This window comes from Lingula anatina, chromosome 7, assembly GCF_051362555.1.
Source record: "Lingula anatina isolate TDL-2025a chromosome 7, LinAna3.0, whole genome shotgun sequence".
Classification (NCBI taxonomy): Eukaryota; Metazoa; Brachiopoda; class Lingulata; order Lingulida; family Lingulidae; genus Lingula; species Lingula anatina.
The window spans coordinates 19747575-19773965 of record NC_141773.1 but is presented as its reverse complement, the minus strand read 5'-3'; the positions used below and the strand labels follow the sequence as shown (position 1 = coordinate 19773965).

At 36.2% G+C, this 26391-nt stretch overlaps 3 protein-coding genes across 7 annotated transcripts; 1 reads left to right on the top strand and 2 right to left on the bottom strand.

Moving 5' to 3' along the window:
- Positions 1–1274: 1274 nt before the first annotated feature.
- On the bottom strand, positions 1275–12122 carry LOC106176330 (signal recognition particle receptor subunit alpha). Of its 2 annotated transcripts, none has more exons than XM_087017818.1 (13): positions 11932–12122; positions 11406–11489; positions 10735–10928; positions 10176–10300; positions 9410–9527; positions 9033–9198; positions 8426–8538; positions 7986–8104; positions 3403–3489; positions 2973–3145; positions 2361–2565; positions 1856–1941; positions 1275–1487 (listed from the first exon to the last, which is right to left on the bottom strand). In XM_087017818.1, exons 1-13 carry the CDS (start codon positions 12046–12048, stop codon positions 1290–1292), a joined length of 1785 nt encoding a protein of 594 aa, XP_086873944.1. In that variant the 5' UTR covers positions 12049–12122; the 3' UTR covers positions 1275–1289. The 2 variants fall into 2 exon arrangements, with proteins under 2 accessions (XP_086873944.1, XP_086873945.1); XM_087017819.1 differs by having other exon boundaries at positions 9410–9524.
- A 284-nt stretch (positions 12123–12406) lies between these two features.
- Positions 12407–17945, top strand: LOC106176338 (upstream stimulatory factor 2). Of its 4 annotated transcripts, none has more exons than XM_024076599.2 (8): positions 12407–12579; positions 13260–13336; positions 13714–13815; positions 14107–14207; positions 14703–14865; positions 15258–15404; positions 15693–15787; positions 16286–17945. In XM_024076599.2, the coding sequence occupies exons 1-8, from the start codon at positions 12548–12550 to the stop codon at positions 16508–16510; spliced, it is 942 nt and encodes a 313-aa protein (XP_023932367.1). In that variant the 5' UTR covers positions 12407–12547; the 3' UTR covers positions 16511–17945. The 4 variants fall into 4 exon arrangements, with proteins under 4 accessions (XP_023932367.1, XP_023932366.1, XP_013414132.1 ...); XM_024076598.2 differs by having other exon boundaries at positions 15693–15796; XM_013558678.3 differs by having other exon boundaries at positions 12408–12579; positions 15267–15404.
- Positions 17840–24825, bottom strand: LOC106176337 (uncharacterized). Its single transcript, XM_087017830.1, has 8 exons — positions 24357–24825; positions 24012–24107; positions 22385–22509; positions 21502–21722; positions 19871–20043; positions 19495–19653; positions 19034–19162; positions 17840–18439 (listed from the first exon to the last, which is right to left on the bottom strand). Exons 1-8 carry the CDS (start codon positions 24427–24429, stop codon positions 18192–18194), a joined length of 1224 nt encoding a protein of 407 aa, XP_086873956.1. The 5' UTR covers positions 24430–24825; the 3' UTR covers positions 17840–18191.
- Between the last annotated feature and the right edge of the window lie 1566 nt (positions 24826–26391).

Genomic DNA, 26391 nt, shown 5'->3' with positions numbered 1-26391 from the left:
CCAGCTGAGCATAAACTTTGCTAAATGATCGAGGTTCAACCACAATATAAAGCATGGGATAGCAACCAGCACCAATTAGTTAAGACTTTAAAACAGGATCCAGTTTCATCAACACTGGATAGTGCCATCCTCAGGATAAGAATATCCATTGAACAAGATTGTTATCCTCTGGACAGTAACTTGCTATTTTTATCACTGGAAAGCAATATCAGAGACAAAAAGAAGTATCTTGTGTTTTGGAAACTTTCCTCTACCCCACAGGTTAACTGCCTAGAGGATAAGAACTTTATCTAATGGATCTGTGCTGATGAAACTTGACCCAGGATATTTACTGATCATAAACTATGGAAATCCCATGCACAAACTCATCTGTTACATTTAGTATTATGGCAGCCATAATCATTCCATCTTCGCGTTTAAATTGCTTTATTATTTACATGAATGAAATCGAGGGAGATCTGTCCCCTCCTAATATTCCATTCTCTAAATAAATAACAATGACTACAATCTTTGTCATGCACCTTAAAATGTTAAGCTAATTAAATGACAAGTTTTAACAAAATGACTTCACTTTGCAACTATTGAGAGATGGTTTCTGTGTATCCTCATCAAAAGACTTACAAACCACAGTGACTGTCCTAATAAAAACCAATAACATACATATTTCCTCTCTCTGAAATTTAAGCTATGTATCATATGAACAGTGTTATATTTGCTCAGATTATTTGTCAACAATGTGTAACCACATTATCCCGCACCCAAGACCAATTCTACTTACAACCTGAATAAAACAGAAGGGGATTTCCTATGATTATTAAAAAAAAAAAACAAAAAAAAAAAAAGATATTTTTTTAACAATATATCCAAATACAGCAGCTCAATATATAACCTTCACCATAAGCAAATGCTTCATGCTATGCTTTGGAAATGGTAACAAATTAAATCACAAACTATGAGATTTAGACTGTAACAGTACAAACATGCATCAAGCAGAAATCCTGGTCATATCTAACATGGATCCACCAACAGCCACTATAGGTAACATTCATTAAAATATTGAGAAAACTTTTGGATGACAGAATATTCTATATGCAATTTTGGAAATTTTGATATATATATATATCCTAATGGGCACATGTCATAACCAAAGTCAAACATCTTCAAACATTTAAGTGTACAACACAAACACACTCACAAAATTTCATCAAGTAAGTTATACACTGTATGACATTATTTATAGTTGTTGTTGTTCTTATTCATTTATTATTATGTTAAAATAATAATTATTATTAAAGTAATACATATCTAACCTTATCATCAATGGTGTCAAACTTGGTCAGCACAATACCATCGATGAGGCGAGGATTCTCCATCTGGGAATGGTCAGCCAAGGCCTGGTTAAACTTGGTCAGCTGGTCAACTGCCTCGTTGCCCACCAGGGCCTCGCCAACAAACAGGACTAGGTCTGGCTGGTTCACTTTGATGAGCTAAAGTATGTTGACAGGTGGGCATAAAGAATGATTTATCAAAGCAAGATGACCAAGATGCCCCAAAACCGTCAAAACCCTGGGCAAATGCTCTGCCCCTAGGTCTACCTCTATTCTTCAACAGAATGAATCTTCAAATGTTTCAAATATTTGAGCAAGAAGAGCAAGCTTAATCAGAGAAAATATCTAGTTTTTAAAGTTTTTTCACAATATATTAGGCTCAACTGAGGTCCTGAAACATAATGCTCCTTTAGGCTAAAGCATGTCTTTTATGTATGAAATTAAGATGTTTCAGAAAATATATCCAGATCAAATGAAAAACTTAAAAATTCACAACAGATCTGATCAAATTTGAAATAGATCTTTACCTTGGCCAAAGCTCTCATCAGTGGTTCATTGTCTTGCATCCTACCTGCCGTGTCAATAAGAGTAACATCTAACTTGTAGTCACGAGCTGAAATAAGACAACTGTGTGAATTTTTTGATGAAAAATAAAGAAAACTCAAATATTAAGTGATGCCTCCATTTTGTTTGGTGTTCAGCTGTATGCAATTTTATTTTGTTGTCTGCTTTTATTTCTTTATTTAAATATTTTAATAGTATCATATACTTAAGGTACTGAAAGCAATGTAAAGTGCCGTCACAACACTTGTGTTGAATATTACAGAAATGTACAAGATAAAATGTGTAAGATGAGACAACTGTTAAATTTAACGAAATGTGTTTGATGAGACAGGATTGTGTTCAATGTGATAAAAATATGTCAGATGAAACAAGATTAGAGTGAAATAGCTGTGGTACATGTGACAAGATCCAACAAAATGTGACAAGATGGTATCAGATATGCAAGGAGTCTTGTATCCCATCTCGTACCATAGTTCACGGCCTGCATGGCAATCCCTGCAGCATCCTTCCCATACCCCTGCTGGACCATCTGCATGCCATTGTGTTTGGTGGGAGGGTGGAGAGCATTCAGCTTGCGCGTATGGGTACGCAGCTGTTCTACTGCGCCTGCACGGAACGTGTCGCATGCAGCAATCAACACACGGAAGCCATTTTCCACCAGCCAGAAACTAACCTACAAAAAAATTATACTGTCAACTGAAGAAATTCATATATCATTCAACGTTTTTATTTACATATACCACTTAACATTTTTGAAATGGTATGTTACACGGGATATGTTGGTTGTTATGCAGATCAATCTGAAACTCTGAAAGAGGCCTCACTTCAAAATAAGCAACCCTAAATATGGATATTACAGGCATACTTTCTTTAATTTACAAATGTTGTTACATGAAAGCACTCAGTGACAATTCACACAAGCTTATAAAAGTAACTGTAAGAAAAAAAAACTTTGTTGATCCATCCCCTATTTTTGACCGTCTTCTGACAGAAAAAATAAGATACATGTCGACATAAACTTGAAAATCTGACCGTCTTACGGAAGACCCAGAAGACGGCCTAAATCCGCCCCTGGTTTACCTTAGCAAGATTGGTGCTCTTCCCAACCCCATTCACCCCACAGAACACAATGGTGTAGGGACGGTTCTGTTGCTTGGCCTCCATGGCGTCACGCAGGATGTCAATTCTGCGCTTGGGTGACAGCAACTGCACGCAGGCTTCTTGGAGGGTGTTCCGCACAGTGGATGCCACAGCTATAATGGTATACATACTACAGTTATATTGGGGAAATTACATTAGAGATGTTTGCACTGTATTACAGTCACCAGAGTAATTTGGACAAAAATGTACATTTAAAATTATTAAGCAAACCATATAATGAATGCAGAAAACTACTTTACCATTAACAGTCATCATTTATTTATTTATTTATTTATTTATTTATTTAAGTCAGTAGATAATTTTTTTCATATTGAAAATTTTCTGTATAGTATTTAGTTATCTCCCTCACTGTTGAATGTTCCCAAGACTTTCCCTTCCAATTTAGTGGCCACAGAATCACACAGCTTGGCAGCAATGTCAGCAGCAACATTCTTGGCTGTAAAAAAATTAAGGGTTAGGAACAAGTCTGCATGAATAAATATGTACTAAATAAACATCCGATACGCATGTTAAAGTGATAAATATCTGCTAAGAGTAAAGAAGATATCTATGCCCAATTATCAGTTTGATCCCCATTGGATCACATAATGTTGAAGAACAAGATGTAATAGATACAGTTTTGTGCTTGCTCATTAATATACGAGAAGAAAAGAAAAAAAATGTTTTGAAAAACAGATTACAGGCAAGATTCTAAGGTTCTGAAAAGCAATAATCATCTCTCCCATTGAGGACATTTTTAGACTAAATTAAAAACTATATGGCTTGAAAGAATTTATTTAGCACAAATTTAAGAATTAAATTTTTTTAGGTATACACTGTAAACAGAACTACACTGATTGTAGTCCACAGTAACCATATTCAATGACAATATGCTGTACTTTGCCACAAGACACGGGGTAAAACACTGTACTGAAGCCACCAATAAACATAAAACAGAAATCTTCCTGTGTATCAGAGTGAGAGAACCATTCTACATTGTACAATGAAACACATGAAATATTTAATGACAATTTGACTTGCCTTCAACCTTGCCCAGTGAAAAAGCCATGCAAATATTGAGAGTCTCTAATATTAACTGAAGTCATATAATTGTACCACCAGCGTTAGCGCTGGCGGTACACATGGTTTCGGTCTCGTCCGGATCGTTCCGCCGGCTCCGCCGGCTCCGCCGGCTCCGCCGGCTCCGCCGGACGGCTACCGTTACCGCTTCTCCTCCTAGACGGTAAGGCCCCCCATACCCATCTCATGGATTTAGGTCACCTATAATCTCAACTCGTTCCACGTAAAATTTGGGCTTTGTCGGTATTGGGGTCTGGGTGTGGCACTCATTGCAATGCACCCTTGTCCAAAAATGGCAAAATTAAATGCTAATTATCTACCCTACGGAAGGAGTTACGGGAAAAATTTCTACAGACGGCTTTCCAAAAGTCATATGTGTAGATTTCAAATATACCCTCGGATTTGACCTTTGACCTTTACTTCAAGGTCAAATGGGCCAAAATTTTCAAAAAAATGAAATTTTTTACGAAAAAAAAATTTTTTGCCCTGTTATTCAGACACCACTCAGACTTAACCAATAATATTATTGGAAAGTGTTACCCTTCAGGTCATCTTTCATCTCCGTGAATTTGGGGTCAATCGGTGCATTTTCACAGGAGTAGCAGCCATAAGATACCGAAACTGAAAACTGTCTCTAATTCGGGAACCGTTAATGCTAGAGACCCATTCTTTTTTGCATTTTGTAGAGCATGTAAAGCCCAACACTGGAGGTGGTCTCGGTTTTTTTGTATTCCATACGGTTTTCGAGTTACGCTGTATCAAAAAGTACATATTGGTGGTGAAAGGAAAATGTACGGAAGCCCACTGGTGCCATATGTAGAAAAAAAAATTATCTCGAAATTTCGAGATACTATTTTGAAATTTGAACAAAAAAATTTACCACCAGCGTTAGCGCTGGCGGTACACATGGTTTCGGTCCCGTCCGGTCCGTTCCGCCGGCTCCGCCGCCATGTTACCGTTACCGCTTCTCCTCCTAGACGGTAAGGGCCCCCGTACCCATCTCATGGATTTAGGTCACCTATAATCTCAACTCGTTCCACGTAAAATTTGGGCTTTGTCGGTATTGGGGTCTGGGTGTGGCACTCATTGCAATGCACCCTTGTCTAAAAATGGCAAAATTAAATGCTAATTATCTACCCTACAGAAGGAGTTACGGGAAAAATTTCTATAGACGGCTTTCCAAAAGTCATATGTGTAGATTTCAAATATACCCTCGGATTTGACCTTTGACCTTTACTTCAAGGTCAAATGGGTCAAAATTTTCAAAAAAATGAAATTTTTTACGAAAAAAATTTTTTTGCCCTGTTATTCAGACGCCACACAGACTTAACCAATAATATTATTGGAAAGTGTTACCCTTCAGGTCATCTTTCATCTCCGTGAATTTGGGGTCAATCGGTGCATTTTCACAGGAGTAGCGGCCATAAGATACCGAAACTGAAAACTGTCTCTAATTCGGGAACCGTTAATGCTAGAGACCCATTCTTTTTTGCATTTTGTAGAGCATGTAAAGCCCAACACTGGAGGTGGTCTCGGTTTTTTTGTATTCCATACGGTTTTCGAGTTACGCTGTATCAGAAAGTACATATTGGTGGTGAAAGGAAAATGTACGGAAGCCGACTGGTGCCATATGTAGAAAAAAAAATTATCTCGAAATTTCGAGATACTATTTTGAAATTTGAACAAAAAAAAATTTTATCTCGAAATTTCGAGATAGCATTTTGAAATTTGAACAAAAAAAAAATTATCTCGAAATTTCGAGATAGCATTTTGATATTTGAGCAAAAAAATTTATCTCGAAATTTCGAGATAGTATTTTGAAATTTGAACAAAAAAAATGCTATCTCGAAATTTCGAGATAATTTTTTTTTTCAACATATGGCACCAGTCGGCTTCCGTAAAAATGTGCAGTACGGTAATGGATAATAAATTTTGAACTCCGGAAAAATAAAACATAATGCTTGGCAAAGCAGACAACTTGTGGTCAAAAATGACATTATTTTATCAAATTTAAACTTCTGCAACTTCAGAGAACCTCCCATTTCAAGAACTTTGACCAAAATGACCTTTTCTTTATTTTAATTAATTTTTTCTGTAGGAAATTTATGGCACATTATGGTAACTCCAAAATTATAACATTTAGTCCCTTATATCTCCAAAACTGGCAGAGATAAGTCCATAGTTACTATTGAAGTTGAATAGGAAGTCATGTACTGGCAATCTTACTGTGACCTTGAAATTGACCTTTGACCTACTTTTCACCATGAACTGAACTTTGCAAATTTTGCTTCCCTTTTATCTCCAAAACTGGCAGAGATAGGTCCATAGTTACTATTGAAGTTGAATAGGAAGTCATATACTGGCAATCTTACTGTGACCTTGAAATTGACCTTTGACCTACTTTTCGTCATGAACTGAACTTTGCAAATTTTGCTTCCCTTTTATCTCCAAAACTGGCAGAGATAGGTCCATAGTTACTATTGAAGTTGAATAGGAAGTCATATACTGGCAATCTTACTGTGACCTTGACATTGACCTTTGACCTACTTTTCACCATGAACTGAACTTTGCAAATTTTGCTTCCCTTTTATCTCCAAAACTGGCAGAGATAGGTCCATAGTTACTATTGAAGTTGAATAGGAAGTCATATACTGGCAATCTTACTGTGACCTTGAAATTGACCTTTGACCTACTTATCACCATGAACTGAACTTTGCAAATTTTGCTTCCCTTTTATCTCCAAAACTGGCAGAGATAGGTCCATAGTTACTATTGAACTTGAATAGGAAGTCATATACTGGCAATTTTACTGTGACCTTGAAATTGACCTTTGACCTACTTTTCACCTTGAACTGAACTTTGCAAAATTTGCTTCCCTTTTATCTCCAAAACTGGCAGAGATAGGTCCATAGTTACTATTGAACTTGAATAGGAAGTCATATACTGGCAATTTTACTGTGACCTTGAAATTGACCTTTGACCTACTTTTCACCATGAACTGAACTTTGCAAATTTTGCTTCCCTTTTATCTCCAAAACTGGCAGAGATAGGTCCATAGTTACTATTGAAGTTGAATAGGAAGTCATATACTGGCAATCTTACTGTGACCTTGAAATTGACCTTTGACCTACTTATCACCATGAACTGAACTTTGCAAATTTTGCTTCCCTTTTATCTCCAAAACTGGCAGAGATAGGTCCATAGTTACTATTGAAGTTGAATAGGAAGTCATATACTGGCAATCTAAATGTGACCTTGAAATTGACCTTTGACCTACTTTTCACCATGAACTGAACTTTGCAAATTTTGCTTCCCTTTTATCTCCAAAACTGGCAGAGATAGGTCCATAGTTACTATTGAAGTTGAATAGGAAGTCATATACTGGCAATCTTACTGTGACCTTGAAATTGACCTTTGACCTACTTTTCACCATGAACTGAACTTTGCAAATTTTGCTTCCCTTTTATCTCCAAAACTGGCAGAGATAGGTCCATAGTTACTATTGAAGTTGGATAGGAAGTCATATACTGGCAATTTACTGTGACCTTGAAATTGACCTTTGACCTACCTTACAATGAACTTAACTTTGATTGCACCATTTTTAGTTATATATATTTTTTGCATATTTTGAAAATTCTTGTTGATTGCATTTTTACAGCTTGTCAAGCACAAGACTGGTGGCTGCACCCCTTATTTTGTGTATGTGGGGGTCTATACGAATGCGCTTGCTCCAGCTGGTGGTACAATATTCGGAGGCGGTATCGCCTCTCTGATCCTCTAGTTACAAATGGTTACTCACAGCAACCTAGAACAAAAAATATTTTAAAAAATAATAATAAAAATTATTATGTAATTGTAACTAGTTGTACTTACAAATCAGATGATCTCTCATCTTATTCAGGACATCTTGTATATCATCTCTGGTCAGAGTCTTGGAGCCCACCAAACCCTTGAACACATTGAACATGCCAAAACCTTTGGATTTCCCTGCACTGAAAACAATAGTAAGTACACCAACTGAGATTGCTGTTATTACAGAGCTGTTAGTGATGCTGACATTGCAGTTTTATGTTTTAATTTTTATTCTTAATTTCAATATTAATTAATAACTTACTGAATTTAATTAATTGTACCAATATCTTAGACATATTCTCAACTATCATGTGTTTATTCAAAGAGCTCATAACAAAAACCAATGTCTAATGTATGTATACTGATATTAGCAGTACATAATTATTATTATTATTATTATTATTATTATTATTATTATTATTATTATCACAACATAATGTAGTAATCTGTATGCTGTATACCTCTTCTGTTGGACAGGGGTATCCTCCTCCTCCTCTTCCTCAGACTCCTCCTCCTCACTGGACTCCTCCTCCAGGTCACCTAGGTTACCACTCATTGAACCAAGCATGGCCAGCTAGAGAGAGAGAAGAAAGCTCTTCACTGCATTTAACATTTGAATGAATGCTCTTGGTCATAATTGGAAACTTTGTGTAGCTCTTTTTGATAATGTTTTTGTTTAGTTGCATATATAATATTTTACATATTAGAGGTGTTTCAAAATTTGTAAGTGTGTGCATGTGTAAGTTGTGAAGTCTTTGTGTATATCCATCCATGATTTTTTAATAAAATAAAAAATCTACATTAAATTCTTATTCTTTAATCATCAAAAAGCAATTAAGACAAAAACGGATTTAAACTTGTTAACATATATCAAGGCAGTTTGAGTAAAAAAAGGTATTTGATTTTTCTTACCCAATATTTATAAAGAAAATTTAGTCACATTATACAGTGTAAATTTTATCATCAAATCAAGATCTGCAACCTTTTCTTCTTTTGTATCTCATTGCTTTCCTATTGTCCATAGACTGTATCTGAAAACATATTTTTTAAGATGAAAAATGCACTTACATCTTCCTCTGTGGGCAAAGTCTCATCCAGGTCCCTGTCTTTACCTTTATCACCGTCACCATTGGCTGCGCTAAAGTCAAGCTCATGCATCTCTTTGGTTGTCCCACCCTTGTCCCACTTCCGTGCTTGTTTTCCTTTCTTTTTGTTGGCATCAGGGCTCTCTGTTCTAAAAAACAAAAGGAAAAGTTTTTTTTTCCACAAGAGCAACAGGTCATCAAATTCCATTTGTCTTTGTGCTTCAGAAGGTCATCATTCCTCCTAGCAATCAGTAACACTGCAAAAGAGACACATTACACAGTACTTAAAAGAGGAACAGCTTGACAAAATCTTGACCAAGTTTGGAAGCCATATCACACCCAGTACTTTCTACAACTTACTTGGCCTTCTCTGCCTTGGGCTTCTTGTTGAGGCCAAACTTCTTCTCGATGTTCTTCCTAATAGTCTCTTCATCCAATGTACCATTACTCACAGTGGTTGGTTCAGCTGCCTTAGCTACTGTAACACATACAGGCACTTATGATTAATTATGATCCTATAACACTTATGCTGGACTTTTAAAAAATATAACAAACTTAAGGCAATGTTGTGCCTTCACCACAAGGATTTCTGCTAGTCAACTGAGGGTCACTGAGGGGTCAGTGAGAGGTCACATTAAGTTGTTGCTCATGCTGACCATTAGAAATCATCATTAAGAGGACAAATTGATTCTTTATTATTAAGCATAAAAGTTTAAAGATGCATACAAAGTCAATTTTTTTGTCACAAAAACCGACCAAATGCCAGCACATAGTTTCAAGTAGTATAACTAAGAGAATTACCAAAAGGCATTGTTTAATTTTACCTGAAAATGATGTTTGAATGGATTTTTCTGCTGGCATTCTATGCTGTATGTCAATGGGGCAGAAGAGTAGGTCACAAAAGTAAGTTAAATTTCTGACCAAAAATTTAAAGAAAGGAGCAGTCTAAAGCTCTTTTATGGCTGATTGAGTGATCTATTCAGTTTTTCCCTTGGCATGTCGAATTTATTTGAGTCATATAAGAAACTAGTAGAAGTGGTTTACATGTGTTACTGGGAATCTACGCTCCACCGATGCTCGGTTCATATGTACCTTTAAGACAGGTAAGTAACTTAAGTCCTCTCACCTTTCACAGCCTCAGCAGCCTTTTTCTTCTGCTCCTTGACAGACTTTGGCGTTTCCTTCTTGTTCTCTATCATAGATGCTACAGTCTTTTTTGATTTCTGGGATTCTTCAAAACTTTTCATCACCCTGAAAGGCGATATTTCCACACTTATTAAATGATTCAATACCACTAACAGTTAATCAATTTACACCCTCCCCCTCCTCTCTGTCAACACTCTATATTCCTCTGCTATGTCATGTTTTAAGTTTAACGCCGTCTACTCTTTTCAAATTTTATAACCTTAAACTTATTAGTTATTCATTATAATTTCCAACACTATCCTTCCTCCCCCACCACAAAAAAAAATAAATATATACAATTTATTATCTATTATTAAATCATGGCAAAGTATAAAATGCCTCCACTGTTTTTTTTTTTTTTTTTCATAAAGAGCCAAAGGTGAATTTCTATACATGACACCAGTGTATTCTAAAAGAAAGAAACTGCCCTTTTCACAAGAAATGTCCATCTTGAATATATTCTAACTGATTCGAGCCAAAACCTTTTCTAGTAAACTTACTTCGGCTTTTGAGCTTCCTTCCTCACATTGTCTTCGGCTATCTTCAACAATGTTTTAAAGTCTTCCGTAAAGTTGAAATTTCTCGACAGATTCCCTTGTGTCAGGTCATCTTTATATTTGTCACGGAACTCCATCTGTATATCATTCAGGAACTTGTCCACATAAGAAAGCTGTAAAATCTTTTGATATGCCACCTGAAAACAAATGTGAGTCATATGTTATACACTAGTACAAACATGTTTTTTAGGGAAAGCATGGTGCTTTTTAAAATTTTTTTTCATCATAGACTCAATTTTATTTGACTATAATTCCTCAGACTAGTGTCACATCTTAAATTATAAATTAGGTACATGTCCCTTGTTGAGAAATAATTCTAACAACATATATACTTATTACTTGTATTTAAAAAACCCAACTTAACACTATAAAATAAATCATTAAAGATGGATATTATAAAAATTTAAAAAATGAAAGATAAAAAGTTGAAATATTGAAATTCTATATGAAAGCTTAAATGAAAGTAATATATAGCAATAATCAAGTATAGAACTAAAATGCACTCTGGATCTTAAAAAAATTTTAAAAGATTAGATAAAATCCTTAATTATCAAACAAAAGTAAAATTGCTTGAATTTTGAAAAGTTTGCAAGGAAAAATACACAGGGACTCACCACAAACACCAACTCGAACTCATTGTCCAGCTTATACTTAAGTGTGAGTGCTTCATGGTCAAATGCATTATTCCCACCTCTCTCCTAAAACAAAAATTTTCTTTATGAAATGTTACAGTGCTTGCACTACAGAACAATAAATCTTACTTCTTGTCTATCAGGAAAAAAATTAATTTGTGTGGACCTGCTTTTGTGAGTGAATGGTTGCATGTACGTGTTTATGTACATGTATGTATGTATGTAAGCGTGTATAACTGTGTTTGTTTTTACGTGCATGTGATGTGTTTGTATGATAGTATTTGTTAGTGCATGCGTGTACAAATGCATGCTAAATTTGGGATGTCATGAAGGTATGAAGTCCTAATAATAATGTTTAAATTGGAGATGTCGGTTTTGAAATTGCTTAACAGTAAAACAAATTGTAGAAGTAAGAACAAATTGAGAGATAAGCTTAGCATATGGAAAGTATATTCTGCTAGTACACGTTGACAACCATTTTACAAACACAGGTCTTAAATCAACTTACCTGTAAAATAACACTTTTAATCAGTGCATTGACCGATGGAGTGAATATCTCACTGGTACTCTGAAAACACCAGAGGACGATTCCTCCTTTGCTAAAAATTGTAAATAAATCAAGCATGTTGGCGTTGAGAATCCACACACACGACTTCCCGGAAGTAAATAACGTACATGCGTAATTGTTTTCCGGTATCGTGTGTTTCCGTAAAAATGACGTAGATTACCGAATACTACTTCTCTCTGCTGATTGGACAATGTGAGGCGTCTAGAGCAAGACACATCACCCAATGCTTATCCTTTGGAGAATGATGATATCCATTCGCTTGAAAAAAACATAATTAAGTTTTCCATTCTTACTTTAAAGTTTTTCTTCCAATATTATTTTCCTTTCAAAACACAATAAAGATATACAAAACAACCGTCCTATCCTTTGTTATATTCGTTAATTTGCTAAATATATGGTCCATGAGTTTAGATAAATTACTGCGCATTGGTGTGATGCGCCTTAGAATCGCCATCTTTGTCACATGTCCATTTTCTCTCTCACATGACCTGTTGTTTGGCCCCGTGATCAACCTCGCAATACTTCCTGGCAAATTCGAATACATCACTCATACCACATGGATATGTTAGATCACTCGCTCGATCCGAGGTAAGTGAAAAAAGTTATCGGGGTTTTCAGAAGGGCGCGTATGAAATGATTGAGTATGAGGTGAAAATCATTCGTTCCATTGCTGAGATTAGAGAAAGTCGAGCACCTGTCATATATTGAAGCTATTTTTGGACCAGAATCTCCGTGTTTCCCAAACTTTCTCTTTTCCCCGTGTTTGTCGCGTATTCATCCTATTTTTCTAGTGCAGTAGTAAAGCTGCAGATAAAAACGTTAAAGATGAGATTGCGTGTTGAAAAGAGCAAGAAGACGATGACACAACACTTTTCAAAATAACGCAAATGTGTTGAAGGAATGTTAATCGCCGTGTGATAAAGTATATGATAAAAGACGGCCTTACTTTGGACCGCACTGAGACTTTGTTTTCCCAATTGTAAGTCAGCTCAAGAAAAAAGGCCTTACCCATTGTTTACACGAATAATAATGTCAAAAACCGTACGTCATTTTGAATGTATCCTGTAGTGTATTATTGATTTATCTTTTCAATTTCATTCCTGGTAATTGTATATAGGTTTGCCTTTCAGACTTAAAGTTTAGCTTAAAGGTGACTCATGAAAATGCTACATAAACACCTGCTAGATTGCTGAAAGTACTTGTTTGTTCAGTGTGTTATGGAGTATCATCATAAGATTGTTATTGTTATGATTTTCTCATCATTTTAGCTCCCAAGACAAGCCCTCTGAAGATTCTAATGAAGAAGCTGTGCAGGTCCACCTTACTCAGGGAGAGGAAGGAGAGGGTAATTACAGTGTTTGTTTTAAATGTATTCTGATTGAAACTGGGGCTCATGCTGGCATAGAAAAAATTACCCCAATGAAAAACATGCAAATTTTTTCAAGAACATTTTTTTTTTCTGAAAATTAGCATTGATTTAGGTCAAAATTAACTCTGATTTGACCAAGTGATTTAGCAATGTGGAATTAACCTTTAATATAATAACCTATAAGTAATTTCATCCTAGAGTCAGCCAATAAAAGTAAACATGATATATTTTTAAAATATTTTGGCACTGTGCTGAGTTCAGACTGACTTTAACAATTGCCTTTTATTTATATATTTTATAATACACTAGTCAGTAATGTTCATTATAACTTAGCCCACCTGTTTACATTGCAGGGGAGGCAGGTGAAGACCAGGGGACAGCTATCATAGGAAGTGCTGGTCAGCAGATCACACTGGACCCTGTCCAGTACCAGTTCAGGGCAGACGGACCTCAAGGTAGGAGAAACCATGGTCCCGTAACTCGAAAGCATCGTGCATTGCGACCGAGTGCAAGCGTCTCGATTCCATAACTCGCCCCATATAATACATTGTAGCCTCTATGTGATATACGCAGTGCTTTCAAGTTACGAGGCCCATGTCTCAGATCCTCTCCAAGGCATGAGATGGTGACAGACCAAACCTTAATGAAATGTATTACAATGAGCAGTGAATATCACTTAGTTTCACTGTTGTAAAGAGTCAGTGTTCCCATGCATGTTAACCAGGTGGATGTGTTCTGTTTTCCAGGCCAGGTGACATACAGGGTGGTGCAGGTGACAGGGGAAGATGGGCAGACAGCACAGGTTGTTACTAGTGGAGGGTTCCCTGCTGGCACACAGGTAGCACAGGTAAGAATATACCTGGGATTTCTGTCGTTGTTAGACATTATCTTATTAAATTCACTGTGTGTGTGTGTGTTTGCGTGTGTGTGTGTTTGTAGCCCCACTGTGAAGTTAATATAAAGAAAACTACACTATTTATGTTGTATAAATTTGTTCATTTTAAAAGCTGTAACACAGGACTGAAGGGCTATAGATTTCCTGCACCTGACTAGATACATGGACTGAAACAAAAGTTAAAAGATTTAGATTCTAAATTCTAAACATATTCCAGATGCACATTCATCAGTACAGAATCAAATAAGCACAAAGTACACACTGTTCCATTATTTGGATATCAATCCATAGAGTGACAATTGATAGAATATTGGTCAAACTGAGTCATACAAATGTGAGAAACTAAGTGATATGATTCTGATTCACTTATCAGTGTATGTTTAATTATACAGATACAGAATTGGATATGTGATTTACATAAATAACATGGGTTTTGTGTATTTTCAGGCTGTAATCCAGAGTCCGTTCAGCAATGGCAGCAGCCCCACCCCAGAGAGTCAGCCAGGAGAGACACGGTTTGCCTACCTGCCAGCTGTGTCAGGTGCTGGAGACACGTCACAGGCAGAGCTCACCACGGCCGCCACACTGGGGCAGGTCACCACTGCTGGAGGTTGGTGAAATACTCATTTTGTTGTAGTAGAATGTTGTTTATATGTAAGACTTGTCTTGGTATAGTTATGTCAGGGCTTATAACTAGGGCTTGATGGGAGGTACCCCCCCCCCCCCCCCCCTCCGAACCATGCACTTGGGTGTGCGCGCGCACGCACACACACACACACACACACACACACACACACAGTATAACAAGTGACACTTTCCATCACCAGTGTAGCATTCTTTATTGAGAAAAGCAGAGCAAATTTTTTGTCCTATTGCCCTTCCTCCCCCTCAAGATCCTAGATCTACCACTGGTTAAATTGTAGAATGCATTCACAATAAAGTCAATTTTCTGTGCATGATAAATAAAGGCGCATTGTTTCCTTTTTCCTTTTTCATCAACATATCCATCAGGTCAGTTCTACGTGATGATGTCGCCCCAAGATGTGCTGCAGGGACAAAGGACAATCGCACCAAGGACAGCATTCGCACCCAAAATGGAGGGGGCCAGGACAGGGCGAGATGAGAGGCGGAGAGCCACCCATAATGAAGGTAGGTTATTTAATCCAATTGGAGCTTCTCTTTTGTATTTGCAAACCAAAAACTGATAAACTTTTTCCAGGTTTTCTGGTTCTTTAAAAAATGTTCATCCTTTCTATTGTTAGGTGTATGTCAAAATTTAGGTTAGCTGTAATATGGCAACTGTGTATGTTGTTTTATTTATTTAATCCCATTAATTATTTTTTTCCTTGTTCTTTTATTTTGCATATACATATTTGTAAAATAAAATCTGTGTTATATTTAATTTTCCACAAATAAGCTTGCATATCTGTTTTTTAGTTGAGAGGCGGCGGAGAGATAAGATCAACAATTGGATAGTGACCCTGTCCAAGTTAGTACCAGACTGTGCTCAAGACCACACTAAACAAGGGCAGGTAGGTGAGGTGTGTATACCAAACAGGGCCAGCAGGGTATCTCTGAACAGGATGTGAGGTCATAGTGATGTCACAGAATGATGTGATGTCACAATATGTTAAACTGTCTCACTGGTGTGATGTCACAACAGGCCACTCACTTGCATAAACTATGGCTCACAGTGAATGTTAGAGAATGCATACTGTGAAATCTCAAGTGATGCATTTCAAAAACCCATGATATATTTCAGTATATTTCATTGAATTATACCAGCCAAACAACACAGTTTTATTAAGACATAGGATTTCCATTAAAATATCTGTTCATGTATATTATCCATCCAAACTCAAAAGATGATCCACTTTGGAGAAAGATAATGGAATACTCCCCCACCCCCTTCCAATGTTGTATAATGTATCGAACCAATATTGTATAATTTCTTTAGCCATTTAGAAACATGCTAGGTTGCCCTTGGAAGAATGTATGCCTTTATGAAAGTTAAAACCTGTCCTTTCCAGCAAAGTAAAGGAGGCATCCTGGCCAAAGCCTGCGACTACATCAATGATCTGCGTACTGCTAACGAGCGCATGGCACAGACACTAAAAGATGCAGAAAGGTTATCCGTGGACCACGATCTTTTACAACAACAAATAAGTGAACTGAAACAAGAAAACGCTCTTCTACGAGCACAAATGCAACAGCATGGACTTCTTTCAGCAGAATTAGCAGCAAGTGGAACATAGTTGGTTCAACACCACACACTATAAGGAAACTCAACCCAAATATGACAGTTTATATTGTTCCTAGTATTTTTGGAGGGTGGTTTGGAGCAGTCTTTCACATGGATAAGGAGGCTTGAATGTACGGCAGTCTAGTTCATGTAGTCTTAGGTGCTATTTGGTGTAATATGCATCCAGAATCTTTTACAGCTGTTTTGTCATGGGTTGCTGTCATAGCAGGGGGGTGCTATCTATCCCTTGTTCTACGGTTAATGTATTCAGAACAGACCATAGTTAAGTATGTGAGGCAGGACCAAGTTCTAGTAAGAAAGTTGTTTTAATTGGGAGAACAGAACCGAGATGTGTGTTATTTCTTAAATGACCCGGAATTATTTTCTGTTCCTTGGAAATCCTGACACATCATCCTGCTCACCATAACTGTGGAGATGTATATGCGCAAGTGGATGTCAACAAGGCAGTGGGATATCTGTAGTTAGTCACTTCCAGCTGTGGCCAAAGGTTTCAACTTGAACTTTATCATGAGGCCCTTTTCGCAGCTCTGTTTTTAACAAAAGAGGGCCATTTCAAAGTGGCTGTGTGAGAAAACAATGGTGGTTTTCTCCGAGGGACGTATGGGAGTTGTATTGAGGGATATCCTAGGTCCAGATGGAGCCATCCTGTGGCAGCATACAGCAGTGGAGAATAATACGTTGAAAACAAATGCACGATGATAGATCTAGATCTGATCCATGGCTGGTGTTGATGCAAAAAGAACAAGATGGTACTCTGAGTATAGGTGACTCTCTATTTCACTGACGAATGTAGCAATTTGGCTGTTAATGTGTAGTTTTAAATGATAATAAGATACAATTTATGTCTAGATTAAATGTACAGGTGCCATTGTAAGTTGTATTGTAAATGCTTTGATACGTTGCGTTGAATATCTGTCTTGCATTTATACACAAAGTTTATTTCAAACTCCAGTTATTATCAGACAACATTGGAATATACAGTGGGTCAGTAAATTTTTAATAAATTGCATCAATGTGGAATTAACCTCAAAAATATAGAGGGCCTAAATGATAACATACAAAAGTAAACCTTTTTATTGCCTGTTTTAACTTGTCATGGTTATTTATATTCTGTGTCTTGGTTTGAAATAAGCAAATATTAAACTCGCTATAGGTTACCTGTGGTACGTGGGAGAAAATGCAGCAATGGCAGAAAACCTTGCAGCATTCACTCTCCAATGCCCTTGTAATAAAAAAACAGGTATTGTTCAGGTCCAAATGCAAATTCATCAATGGCAACAAAATGTAAAGACGGCAAAAATAAGTAAAAAGTCAACATATATGTCAGGCATAGAAACTTTTTTAATCTCGTGATGTATGGTTAGTCTAGCCATATCATGGTTGGAACGATGCTTTTAGTACGAGTAAATGTATTTATGTTATCATGATTTAGTTCTTTCTTATTTGATACGGGAAATAAATAACTAACCTAGTACTGGTTTTGAAAAAGCGGAAAATAAACGAAAAGCTTGCTAGCACTGGGAAATCGAAGTCTGTCTCGCTTTGAAATTGCAGGAGAAATGTGGACAATCGCAGTGAATACAGTGGCACAACATGTCATTTGTGCTGCTTTTCATCATAAGATAATACTATTATATGTCCAGATCTCAGTTTGAACTGGAACGAAATGTTTATCAATCTGACTCTACCCTTGATGAACTTGTCACATATAAGGATGATAGCCACGGTTCTTCTTCTTCATTTTGGAATGATGGCGTTAAAACGCCACCTCGCGGGTCGTCTGCTGACATAGACCGGTAAACTCTCTCACAGCCATGGTCAGTGTCGTTCCAACTTCCCTGATAGCCGTCTTGGGGAATGCTGCTATTGTTATTATTTGAACTCCCTTCTTGAACGGCCTGCCCGGGGGCAACTGTTGGAGCTGAAATACCATACACAGAGATTTTAAAATACCATTATGGTTTTGATCTTTGTTGGTAAGTTACAGGTCGTTAACAGCAAGTGTGTAAGTTCAGGGAGGATAAAAATATTTTAATACTTTTAATTAAATTTAACCGCGTTACAAGATATTTGCTTAATACTGTGCTTGTAAATGGGGGTTGTTTATCAAAAGCACCGCAAATGTTTCGTAGACGTGTCCATTTTAATTTACAAAAAAAAAAATAATAATAACTACGAAGTAATAAAAGAATTTTAATTGCACCATCTCACCAAAACTACGCAGGATCTACTCTTAAGCTTACATCAGATTCTTGTACGGATTTAAAATGCAACATTTAAGTCTACTGAGACCCGAGATGAATCAATTGCATTCCAATTAAATGAAATATATCTCATGTGTCATATCAAGAAATAAATGATTCTTGTTTTTCATAACTTCTGTGTTCTAAAGGACTTGAAGTTGTGCGCATTATTCCTGAACGGAAATAGCGCAAAATGTAAGACCAACTTTCAGTATGAAGTTCTTATGTTTAACCGACCCCTGTTTATTATTGAGGCATTTGTCATTACTCACTTTGTCGCTGATAATAATGTGGCGTTGAGTCGTCTATTTGGGTGTAGCCGTTGCCAACAGTTTTGTTATGAGCGACACGATATATGATAAAGCCAACTAAAGCGATCAGCATCACACCAAGGACGGAGCCTGAAATATAAAGGATGCAAAGCTCTTTTATACTCACCAGAGTGGTATTTTGGTATCTTCGATACCGGTCTGTTAAAACTGATATTATGTTTACGATTTTAAGCTGACTTCAAGGAATAAAAGCAAGTGTCGTTACAATAAAGGACCAGTCTTTCATGGCAATAGAAAGCATGTATTTATGCAATATTTTGCGTAATTATTGAATTTACACTAGCAGGATAGCACTCTTTCCTAGATACAAGTATTTAAATACTTATTATTATTATTATTATTATTATTATTATTATTATTATTATTATTACTAAGTAGTAGGCCTACACGTTCCAAATTACCTCCGAATATATACTCCGCTGTGGATGGCGTTGGGGTGGAATTAGAGCTGTCCGTTACGGTCAGACTTGCCGTCCAGGTGTTAGTCTCCAATCTGTTTGACCACTCGCATACATAGTCCCCTGCATCACTCGCGTTCACGTTTTTTAACTGTAGCGTTCCTATGGTAAATCAAGGCGAATTTAAAAGAGGAAAAGAAAAACGGTATTATTTCAGATAATACCAAATATACCATGCAAAGCCTCTATTCTGATGGCGCTCATAAAATATGAGACGTCCACAAAATGACTTTATAACAAAAAAAAAAAAAAAAACTCAACGACGTAATTACTATATTACATATGAAAATAGACTGATTATTAATGAACAATAGTTTACCATTTGGAAATATAATATGTTTCGCTGTTGAGTTGAGTAGAGTGCGGTTGCCATGTCTCCAGCATACGGTTGGAGACGGGTATCCATACGCAGTACAGTTAAACATCGCCTTGTCCCCAACGTGTACCGAGACATTATGCGGTGAGTTGCCATCGGTTGCGGTCAACGGTGCCCTTGCTAGAAATATAATAATAATAATAATAATAATAATAATAATAATAATAATAATAATAATCTTATATGGCGCCTTACGTGCTACCTTAAGGCGCCTTACAATAATGAATAATATAACTAAAATCATTAAAATCTACAATATTTAAATCTAAAACACTTGGAAACCATTTAAAATTAACACTACTAAAAACATTATTAAAATATATAAAAAAACTAAGAGATATAGACAGATTTAAAAATGTGAGTTTTAAGAAGGGATTTAAAACTGTCAAAGTCGTCTGCTTTTCTAATAAAATTTGGTAAAGCATTCCATAATTTGGGGGCATAGATTATAAAAGCCCGATCTCCATAACTTTTGAGGCACCCTTCTCTAAAATACAATGTTCTAAAATAAGGTCATTCTCAGTATTAAAACGTGTGGACCGTTGTGAGTTAAAACATATAAGATCAGATTAATATAATGGTCCTTGTGTATGTATCGCCTTAAAAATAATACAAAGTACTTAATAATCAATCCTCTGCTTTACCAGTGTAATTCTTTCAGAATGGGAGTGATATGGTGTGTACTATTGCACTTAATTTGACAAACCAGTCTTGCAGCTGAGTTTTGAATAACTTGTAACTTTTTAATCTGATAGTCACAAATACCAAAGAGGAGACTATTGCAGTAATCTAATCTTGATGATATAAATGCATGCACTAATTTTTCAGTGATTTGGTTATTTAACACTTTCCTTATTTTTCCAAAGCGCCATAGTGCATAAGATGCTGATTTACATACTTCAGATACACGCTAATAGTGCCATTTTCATCGAGGGTAACTCCCAGATCTTTTACAGAACTAGATGGTTTTATAAGAACATCTCCTATGCAAATGTTGGCTTTTGCTGCATTTTTCCTATTGGCCTTGAACCTTGATGTAAACCATATCAACTCAGTCTTACTATCATTTAAAGCCAACATGTTCACTTTCACCCATTCTCGAATCTCTGCAAGACAAGCCTCCATAGAAGTGATTGTTGCAGACTGGCTTCTCTTGCATGTAATATAGACTTGTGTCTTTAATAAGCAATAGGATTTATTACCGAGGTATGGCATTTTTCTCCACCGATGTATAAACAATACTTAACAATAATGATCCTCATTTCATTATAAATTCATAATTATTACCTTCGTCGCCATGGTACCCTATCCAACAATTTTGAAAAAAGTTGCTACCTTTAACCTTTTTAATTTCTGATTTTAGCGCGAAATCCACCAGTTTTTAGGGGCTTTACGAAAACCAATCATTTAAATATCGATACTTTGAACTAAAAAATGGGCCGTAATTACATGAAAGTTTTATGTATGATTTGATTATGAAGGGAAGGTGTTGAACTCTCCATATTTGTCATATTTGCTATATAAAATTCTAACGCTCTTTGTGTGTCTTTAACGAACCCGTCTTCATTTTTTACGTGCCTTTAACAGTGATATTCAGCTTGTTAGCCCGTTCAGTGGTGCAACCTGGCGGCGCCATCATCATCAAGACAGCACATGTCCACTGTATACTGCTGTTAATGTTAACAACGCTTGTATTAACAGTGCACAGCGTTCCTATAGAAGAATCGCATTCCCTGCACACTGGAGGGGGATGGTCCGCCCCGGGTCTTGAGAGACACAACTTTAAATACGGTCCCTGAAACAGAAGATATTTATGAAAAAATCTCAATTAAAGGCATTCTGTACGCATTTGAAAATGTGCCAAAGTCATTTTTGTCTAAATACCCCGCAAAGGTAATTGTTCCAAATCCAGAACTTAAAAAAAAAAACGTAAAAACCCTCAAATCAAAGTAGGCCTACCTGATATCGGTATTCCCTTCCAAAATGCCAGGAAGGCATGGTGATCTCAACGAATCATGATTATATACATACAAATTATTATGCAGTTTATTATGCAAATATTTATGCAGTTTATTTTAGTGTAAACCCTGATAAAAACAGAATTACAATTTAGATTAGAACACAGAACATGGTTATCGATCTTTAATCAATATTTTCTCTCTGCTTTTGTTTCAGCACGTGGGCTGTTGACCACCCCTGACATTTAGGTCCTGACACTATCCTTGATTGATTTTTGATCAATGTTATACACGTAATAATGTAGAAAATTATGATTATTTCAGTATTAAATCATTTTTTTATGTGCGCGTGCATTTGTGTTCTCGTATTGTTGTTTATGTTTTTATCTGTTCTAATGGTTTAATGATAAAAATCGAGAAAAAATAGTAAAAGAGAAGAAGAGAAAATAAGCAAAAGTGAGAAATTTCCGTGTCTCCGTCTCACAGCTGAGCTTCCTACCGTGACATTGACAGAGCAGTTTAATGTGAGGCTCTCCCCCGTCACTGCCTCGTACGCCACCTGGTGCCAGGTACACGAGTCACACCTTGGTGACGTAAAGTTAGGGACAGCCAGTGGAACACAGTCTGAAATCAAATATTTTGTAACACATAGAACTTATGTTGTATATCTTGATTAATATTATATTATATTTATGTATTTAAATTAGAATTATTCCTGTTAAATACTTAATTTTACTAGTCACGAGTAGCCTAATATTGCTAGTGGAAATAATAAGGTGTGCATCCAACGCTTCATTGGAAAGCTGCCAATTTCAATAGAATCGAGATTCAGTGAAAAAATTAGCAACTTGATTCTAAGAAAACGTATTTAAATATGCAGTGTAGAATTATAAAGAAGACCACGAAACAGAAGTGCCAATAGATGTCAAAGACACAAAATCGGCGGAAATATCTTATCCATGATACTAAAACTAGGGCCATGTTACTTGATCTAAGGGTCAAACACGATGAACGTGTATAGACACGTGGAAGAAAGCGGACTTCTGTCTATCATAAAATTTGATACCAGACTGCGACAAGATATTAAGTCAATATTGACTTGTCCTACAGGGTGGTGCGAATATCAGGTCCAAATTATGGTAAGATGTTTTATACTATAAGGCTACATATTTTCCCCAAAGGGTTGCATGTATACAATTTGCAAAAAAAAAAAAGGTGTTTTTGTAGGAATACCTTACGCATATAGCTTAATTTCTATCAGAATACTGTTTTTAATAAATATTGTGTTACCATTGTAATTTGTCTGATTTTGTCACGGCAAAACTGAATTTTAGAAAGTCCTGCAATTTTTGTCATAAAGTCGTCAACATTTTGTTTAGAAAATGATTTCAAGGCAATCAAAGACACGAATCCATGTAAAATGGTAACAATTAAGGTTCAGATACTGTTAGACTGTTACTGTTATAGGCCCTACTGTATATTATCTGAGTTCCAATTAAAACGGTTAAAAAAATTGTTGAGACCCTGTAGACGTCTTGACACAGGTATGTCTATTGATTAATCTGTGCCTCGCAAACACTTCCCAGCCATTCCCTGTCCACCTGACTATCACTGTAACTTCCACGAAATCAATGGAGATTGCTAGGAAAACAACAAAGAGCGACGGTCTTAAATTTTCAAAACTATGAAAATGCTAAAATAACGGGGGAAATAATAATAATAATAAGGCGAATGTTTACAATCCATATACGCCATATCCCAAATTTGAAATATTAACTACTTTCATTGGAATCATATGAAAATTCATTAGCATGTGCTAACTTATGTATGATGTGATAATTATTCAATTTATACAAAATGTTGCTTGCTCGGTGAAATCAATCTGTGACTCTGATAGAGGGTAACACTGACGAGTCATGAATGTGTTCAAGGTACTTGGTCCAGTGTCCAAGCGCCAAGCCTCACTGCCGAATAACACGTTCAGTCTCTTTAGAACCGATTTACTTGTATACCATTCTGCTTGTTGCCTTCTTGTGTTACGTTATGCCATATATATATATATATATATATATATATATATATATATATATATATATATATATATATATATATGTATGTATGCCTACCTCTGAGGGATTGCCCTGTAACACCATGTTGTTTGGATGAAATGGCGAAGAGAACAGCCGGACACACAACTAACAGCCACTTTCTGGGACTCATGCCTGATGAACATGGAAAATAACAATGGATTTAATATTGTGAGATGGCGAATTATTTTGATGTAAAATACCAAACGATCCAAAGTCCCTTTTTATAACTGATAATTATTATTTATAAACGTAAGTTTTTCAGCCTGCCTTTGATCAGCACCGTTAATTGGCATTACGTGAGTCCAGAGTCCAATTAAGAATACAATCTAAAAGATATATCTTGTCTATAGCTACACAAGGCTAAAAATATTAATACTGTACCTGGCATTGTGTTTTGACGTCCATTCCCTAATCTAAATGAGATCACGTTGCTCATATATCGATACTGGCACATGGATTGTCTGAAGAGGTGTTAATGATTGACGGACGATCAGAACATGTTATTGCTCGGTCAATAGATAAGACGTCATACTTTTACACTGGCACTAAGACAGCGGTTCCACCTTGAGCACGGTGATTTTCTTCATCACCACTGCCTACCGATTTACCGTACTCTTAGAATTTTTATTCAAATCAATTTTTTTAACAGGGATGGAAGACAAATACGGGTACATTTGACAGTAGAACGATTTTTTCGTCATATCTCGTTTTTACACAGCAGTGGAAATGTCTCTTCGTTTTTTCAATTTAAAGAAAATACGAATATCATGCAAAGATGCAATATACGGAAAGTTTTGCGATAGCTTTTAATATTTCCATTGCATAGTGTATTTTAACATTTTTACGTATATTCTACATCAGTTAATCCGAGAAGGAGGTAAATCTATGTGCTTGCTTGCACACAGGTTTTAAGGTTCACATGACAACCCATCTCAACACAACAGAAGTCGGCGGGAAATACTGTATATATTTATTGACAAATAATTGCAATTAGCATAATCTCAAAATAAACGTCAATCTTCTTCAATAAAAGATCTTTAAAATCGAGCCCCCAGAAAGCTTTCCGTCTTTCAGTTGACTTGTATAAAAACTGTTACAATCAGATTGTAGGATAAACCGCAGTGGAAAAGTGCTTTTTTAAGTTTAAATAACGCAATCCGGACAAGTAATACGCTGTTATCATGTATATAACTATATGGCTACTTAATTCAGAATAAGATCACTTTCATCATATCATGTCACAGTATGTCAAATGTCAATGAATTTGATATGCTGTCCTTGTCACAATGACAATGTCACATATCCTTAACTGTCACGAGATATCATGTCACGTAAGTAGTGTCATGTCACGTAAGTAGTGTGCAATCAGTGTCGTGTCATAGACACTACATGTCAACAGTGTCGCATGTTCTTAATGTCACGTCACCAATGTCATAAACCCACAACTGTCACCTAGTCATCAAATGTCATGTACTGTCACCCTTTGTCGACTTTTATGCTGTAAACCATGTCATAAAATGGCAATAAATAACATATACTGATACACAATGTCATACTTCATTGTATGTCATGTAAGGAAACAAGTGCCCTATTACACATATATTAAATGTAGTGTCACATAATTAAAGCAGGATTGAAAATGTCAGGTATAATAAACAATTCCTTATAACAATATCACATTATGTCATTGTCATTCAAAAGTGTCAAGTTGTGTCAGTGTCATTATGTTGTGTCAAATTGTTTTTTGTCATTAAGTAGTGTCATATTACATCAGTGTCATTTAAAGTATCAAATTATGTCAGCCATGTCAAATATCAAAAACCGTCTACAATCTAAACTAACGCCACTTAATGTTTTTTTAAGTACCAAAACCTGCTGCTTTTCCATTTTGGCAATATTTCTTATGGATTTCATTTACACTTACTATGTCTAATAGTAGAACACTTACTCATTCTGTACTTTGTCAACTGTTGAAAGCACTAGCAGTTTGAACTGTATCTTTTAACTATCATATACTTATATATATATATAGCTATATAGCACACAATTTTCCAGCACCCTTGTCCGATGCTCTTGCAACAAACAGACTGGCACACAAGGTTCACAATGTAAAATTAAATAACATGTAAATATTAAAACCTTAGATGATAAAGGCAGTTAAGTTCAAGAATCAGCTGTACATATGAAATCTCTGTGGACAGACTTAGCACCAATGTCTATATATATATTTATTTATATACATACACTTGCACATGCACACATACACACCAAGATACAAAAAACTCATATACTTGACTGAAAGCAATGGTGAATACGATAGCAGGTTAAACTTCTCATGGCTTGCAGCTGTATAAGAACTATCCCCCCCCCCCCCCCCCCCCCCCGTATCCCATCCGTGCTACATAGTCTCACATGG